This window comes from Amblyraja radiata, chromosome 35, assembly GCF_010909765.2.
Source record: "Amblyraja radiata isolate CabotCenter1 chromosome 35, sAmbRad1.1.pri, whole genome shotgun sequence".
NCBI lineage: Eukaryota > Metazoa > Chordata > Chondrichthyes > Rajiformes > Rajidae > Amblyraja > Amblyraja radiata.
Genome location: NC_045990.1, coordinates 8,515,743 through 8,521,852, shown reverse-complemented (window position 1 = coordinate 8,521,852; position 6,110 = coordinate 8,515,743). Strand labels below are relative to the sequence as shown.

Here is a 6,110-nt window from a genome sequence, read left to right as displayed (position 1 = left end):
TTGAAAAGACTAGGCTTGTATTCACTGGAGATTAGAAGGATGAGGGGGAATCTTATAGAAACATACAAAATTATAAAAGGACTGGACAAGCTAGATGCAGGAAAAATGTTCCCAATGTTGGGCGAGTCCAGAACCAGGGGCCACAGTCTTAAAATAAAGGGGAGGCCATTTAAGACTGAGGTGAGAAAAAACTTTTTTCACCCAGAGTTATGAATTTATGGAATTCCCTGCCACAGAGGGCAGTGGAGGCCAAGTCACTGGATGGATTTAAGAGACAGTTAGATAGAGCTCTAGGGGCTAGTGGAGTCAAGGGATATGGGGAGAAGGCAGGCACGGGTTATTGATAGGGGACGATCAGCCATGATCACAATGAATGGCGGTGCTGGCTCGAAGGGCCGAATGGCCTCCTCCTGCACCTATTTTCTATGTTTCTATGTTTCTAAGTCTACTCCTGGCTGATCTATCTCTCCCTCCTAACCCCATTCTCCTGCCTTCTCCCCATAACCCCTGACACCCGAACTAATCAAGTAACTAATGGTGGTATCAAAATCTTATTAATAAACAAACGTTCAGGCAAGATTGCTCCTCTCGTTTTTTTTTTAATTCAACATTGTTTGAAAATCAAAAATGAAAGTAGAAATTTATACAACATGCACCTGACGGCTCTTTACATCATTTACATTGGGCAGTAAAAAAATCCTTCAAGGTCAAAATCTTTGACAGAAAGGAGAAAGGTTTTGCAATTAACACGAAACAACATGAAATATCAGAAATACAAACACCTCGTTAAAATCAACAATGCAACATGTGTAAGTCGTGAAAAAGTGCGCAGGATTTGTTTCAATAGAGACCACGCTCTCAGGATGGGGATGGGGATGGGGATGGGTCAGACCTCAGTAAGGCGTTGACATTTACAAAACACTTTAAGATTGTCGAATGAGACAAACAAATATACAAAGATCTTTCTGTGGCCAGGATGTTTCTGCACCCGAGGCCAAAATCTTTCATGTGTAAATGAGGCAATTAGTTGAAGGTCACAGAGTGGCGGAATAACTCAGTGGGTCAGGCAAGATCTCTGGCGAACATGGATCAGTGACATTTCGGGTCGAGACCCTTCTGAGTATACTTTCCTTTAGTTTAGAGATACAGCGCGGAAACAGACAGCAGAGTCGGCACCGACCAGCGATCGCCTGTACACTAGGGACAACTTACCTTCTTCAGACTGATGTGAGGGGGGAGAAGAAAGGAAGAGGTGGAGCCAGTGGGCTGAGGGAGAGCTGAGAAGGGGAGGAGAAAGTAGGGACTACCTGAAATTGGAGAAGTCAATGTTCATACCGCTGGGGTGCAAACTGCCCAAGCGGAATATGAGGAGCTGCTCCTCCAATTTACAGTGGTCCTCACTCTGGCCATGGAGGAGGCCCAGGACAGAGAGATCGGATTCGGAATGGGAAGGGGAGTCGAAGTGGTGAGCCACCGGGAGATCAGGGTTGGTTATAGAATCTTATAGAAACTTTCAAAATTCTTAAGGGGTTGGACAGGCTAGATGCAAGAAGATTGTTCCCGATGTTGGGGAAGTCCAGAACAAGGGGTCACACAGTTTAAGGATAAGGGGGGAGTCTTTTAGGACCGAGATGAGAAAAAAAATTCACACAGAGAGTGGTGAATCTGTGGAATTCTCTGCCACAGAAAGTAGTTGAGGCCAGTTCATTGGCTATATTTAAGAGGGAGTTAGATGTGGCCCTTGTGGCTAAAGGGATCAGGGGGTATGGAGAGAAGGCAGGTACAGGATACCGAGTTGGATGATCAGCCATGATCATATTGAATGGCGGTGCAGGCTCGAAGGGCCGAATGGCCTACTCCTGCACCTATTTTCTATGTTTCTATGTTATTGCGAACCATTTTAGTTTAGGGATCATCATCGACGGTCACTCCAAACGAGTATGACTGTCCTCTCCTCTCCATAGGCTCATCTCTCCTTGTGGGTCTGCAGAAGTCTGTAGAGGCCGATCCGTGATCCACACACCTTGGTGGGCAGAAACAGGCCCACTGAGTCTGCGCCGACCAGCGATCCCCGCACACTAAAAGCCCCTGTCCCACTTAGGAAACCTGAACGGAAACCTCTGGAGACTTTGCGCCCCACCCAAGGTTTCCGTGCGTTTCCCGGAGGTTGCAGGTGGTTGCCGGAGGTTGCAGGTAGTGGAAGCAGGTAGGGAGACTGACAAAAACCTCCGGGAACCGCACGGAAACCTTGGGTGGGGCGCAAAGTCTCCAGAGGTTTCCTAAGTGGGACAGGGGCATAACACTATTCCACACACACTAGGAACAATTTTGCATTTATACCAAGCCAATTCGCCTACAAACCTGTACCTCATGGCGTGTGGAAGATCTCGGAGAAAACCCACGCGGGTCTCGGGGAGAATGTACAAACTGCGTACAGACAGCACCCGTAGTCAGGATCGAACCCGGGACTCTGGCGCTGAAAGGCAGCAACTCTACCGCTGCGCCACCAAGCCTCCCTATAATCTAGTTTAGTTCGTTATTGTCACATGAGGTACAGTAAAGAGCTTCAGCTTCCATGCTACCCAGTCAAAGACTAGACCTTCCACAGCGCACAGTTAAATTCAAGGATAAAGGGTCAAATATTTAGTCTCCAGATTGGCCTGAGCCAACACGCCCATGTTCTCCAGGGATGCTGTCTGACCCACTGAGTTACTCCAGCAGTTTGTGCCTTTGTTTGTAAACCAGCATCTTGGTTTGTTTCTACAATCAGTTGATGATGGACTGCTTTAGGGAGAGATTTCTCAGCTCAAGATCTCTCTCCCACTTTAACCTACAAATCTGCAGAGGTGGACCCGATGATGTTCCCTGGTTTGATCCGATATAACATCCAGAACAAGTAAGGAAGGACAATTCCTTAATTCCGTCTCAAGAGGCGTCTCGACCCGAAACGTCACCCATTCCTCCTCTCCAGAGATGCTGCCTGTCCCGCTGAGTTACTCCAGCAATTTTGTGTCTATTCCTGATCGGTGAGCTGGAATAGATGAACCTGCCTTGTAAAAGTGGCAGGACACATTGGGAGACCCTGAGATTCATATACAAAGATCTGAAGTGGTGCGAAACACATCTAACGCTGGTCACAACTTCAAGATGGTGGTGAAAGCCCTTGAGAGGGTGGTGAAGAGATTTGGTTTAGTTCACAGATACTGCATGGCAACGGGCCCTTCAGACCCATGAGTCCACATTGACCATTGATCACCTGTTCTATGTTTCCCCACTTTCCCATCCACCGGCGACAATTTACAGAGGGCTAATTAATCCACAAGCCTTTGGAACGAGGTAGTTGAGGCAGCAACGTTTAAGAAACGTTTGGACAGGTACACGAATAGGATAGATGTGTCGGGACTTGGGGCAAACGCAGGCAGGTGGGACTGGTGTGGATGGGATATGTTGGTCGGCATGGGCAAGTTGGGCCGAAGGGTCTGTTTCCACACTGTATTGTTACAACCTTCTGATGTTGATCTGGGGGGGAGATCGCAAGTTCAGGTCAGCCCGCAGCCTGTGGGAAGGTATAAAGGTGAGTAGGGGTGCTGTCTGTACAGAGTGTGTACCCCGTGACCTGCGTGGGTTTACTCCGGGTGCCCTGGTTTCTTCCCACACTCTAAAGAACTACAGGGTTGTAGGCCAATTGGCTTTGTAAAATTGGAGATTGCCCCTAGTGTTAATGTAGGGGGAGATCGCGGGCGGAGAGGTCCGTTTCTGTGCTGTATCTCTAAACTATGCTGAACTAAACAGCGTTTGAGGGTGTGCTGCCTTTTGCCAACCTAAGCAGACAATGAGAAGGAGCTCACGAGCTTGGAGTGGGATTGGGAATCAAGCCAGCCAGAGTTGCAATGAAACAGCTGAGTGCATCTGGCCTGATGCCACAGTCAGAGGACGTGCATCTTCGGACACCCTGTGCGTGGGGGAGAGGGTAGGGCTGGAGATGGCCAGGTTGGGTCGCTCCTGGACCTGGCCAAGCTGGGCCATCTGCGAGTCAGGACTCCAGGCGGAAGAGGGCTCTGCCCGAGCCGGCTGCCTGCCCCTTTTCCGGGGGGTTACGTGGGGCGTATGCGCTGTTCACGGGCGCCCTGGGGGATTCCCGGGACTGCGGGGAACGCATCCTAATAAGGGCGGTGATATAGTTGTGTATCATAGTTAACAGTGTCTTTGTTTGACTTGTACTGTGGGAGTGGGTTTAGTTTTAATTTATTTTGTACTGCAAATATTATTGTAAATAATTGTCAATTATTTTTTGTTACCAAAAAAAGGCCATGTGTCCGCGTGCGGCTGGGAACGGTACGGTGTGAATACTCGTGATGGGAACACCGCGCGTGAATCTCGCTTGACAGATCCTTTGCATTCACCTGCAGAACAGTAGCTAATTGCTGACTTTCCCCCACCTCCCAATGCGTGAGGTGCAGGTCCTGCCAACCAAACCGGAGCGCGGCACGGTGGAGCAGCGGTAGAGTTGCTGCCTCGCGGCGCCAGAGACCCGGGTCCCCTCCTGACTACGGGTGCTGCCCTGTCGACCAGAGTTTGTACGTTCTCCCCGTGACCACGGGGTTTCCTCCGGGAGCTCAGGTTTCCCATCCAACACTCCAAAGACGTACAGGGTTTGTAGTTTAATGGCTGTGGTAAATTGTAAATTGTCCTCGTGTTTTGTGTGAGTGGAGTGGTAGTGTGTAATGTGACGGTGAGTGATGTGTTATGTGAGTGTAGTGAGTGTGTGAGTGTGTATGAGTGAGTGTGTATTGTGTGTGTGTGTATTTGTGTGTGTGTGTATGAGTGTGAGTGGCGTGTGTGTGGTGTGAGTGAATGAGTGTGGGGGTGTAACTGAGTGAGTGAGTGTGTGTTTAGTGTGTGAAGGGTGTGTGGTGGGTGGTGTGTGATGAGTGTATTTTGTGTGTGTGTGTAGTGGGTGTTGGGTGTGTGTGAGTGGAGGGGTGTGTAAGTGAGTGTGTGTTAGTGTGTGTGTGTGTGAGTGGGTGAGTGTGTGTGTGAGTGGGTGAGTGTGTGTATGTGTGTGAGGGTGTGTGTGTGAGTGGAGTGTGTGTGTGAGTGTGTGTTAGTGTGTGAGTGTGTGTGTGTGTGAGTGAGTGAGTGAGTGAGTGAGTGAGTGAGTGTGTGTATTTGTGTGTGTGTGTATTTGTGTGTGTGTGTGTATGAGTGAGTGTGAGTGGGTGTGTGAGTGAGTGTGAGTGAATGAGTGTGAGTGTGTGTGTAAGTGAGTGTGTGTTAGTGTGTGAGTGTGTGTGTAGGATAGTTCTAGAGGATGTGGATCGCTGGTCGGTGCGGACTCGGTGGGCCGAAGGGCTTTATCCACGCTGTATCTCTAAACTAAAACTAAACTAACCAAACTGACCTCCAGGAGTGAAGGGTGGGATAAGTACAGACAGTGTACGGACTATTACACTCGGAGTCCACGCCTCAACACCCTGGCCTTCCTGGTTTGGGATTTGGATCATTACAGATCCGACCAGGAACTAATTGGACACAAGGGGCCAGGTTGTCTACCTCAATCACCTCCGTGTTGGAACAACCCCATCAGAACATGCTTAATGTGGGCATTGGCTCAGTTTGCATCTTATAGTGAATCTCAGTGTGATTGAATCCCTGAAAGGTTAAAGGATATTGATGCACCATCTCTTGTCCAGAAAGCAACTCCAGTGTTGGAATGTGTGCGTGGAGGCCATCCTTGTACATCATCATGCTGCTGCTACCCAGCTAGAGGGAGATACTCCCCACATGGAGAGACATTGTAGTAGTCCCGGACAGTCAGACCTTATTTCCCATCTCTACATGAGTTGACCTTCGGTGGACCTGGTTGCACTGTTCCGCTCAGCATGGAGTGGACATTCCTCAGTTGACTCCATGGCGTTCCCTTCAAGGGCCTTGTAGCCAGCTACAGAGTCCACGGACCTCGGGAGATTGGTGGAGCCTTTGGAAGGGTCTTCCTCAAACTGCCTCGGGAGCCCACCCTGCCACTGCCGCCCTGCTGTCGCAGCTAGAAGTCCCGTCTCGCTCCAAAGGTCGCCCTTGCCGCATGCAGGAATGCAACTCTTCACGATGCA

General features: G+C 49.5%; 1 protein-coding gene across 1 annotated transcript in view; it reads right to left on the bottom strand.

Moving 5' to 3' along the window:
* Positions 1–5,275: 5,275 nt before the first annotated feature.
* The window catches only part of LOC116991971 (nuclear factor interleukin-3-regulated protein-like), a 2,345-nt gene continuing 1,510 nt past the window's right edge, over positions 5,276–6,110 (bottom strand). Inside the window, exon 1 of the mRNA XM_033050987.1 lies at positions 5,276–6,110. This exon is cut by the window's right edge and continues 1,510 nt beyond it. Coding sequence (XP_032906878.1) covers positions 5,835–6,110 — 276 coding nt within the window. The 3' untranslated portion in view covers positions 5,276–5,834.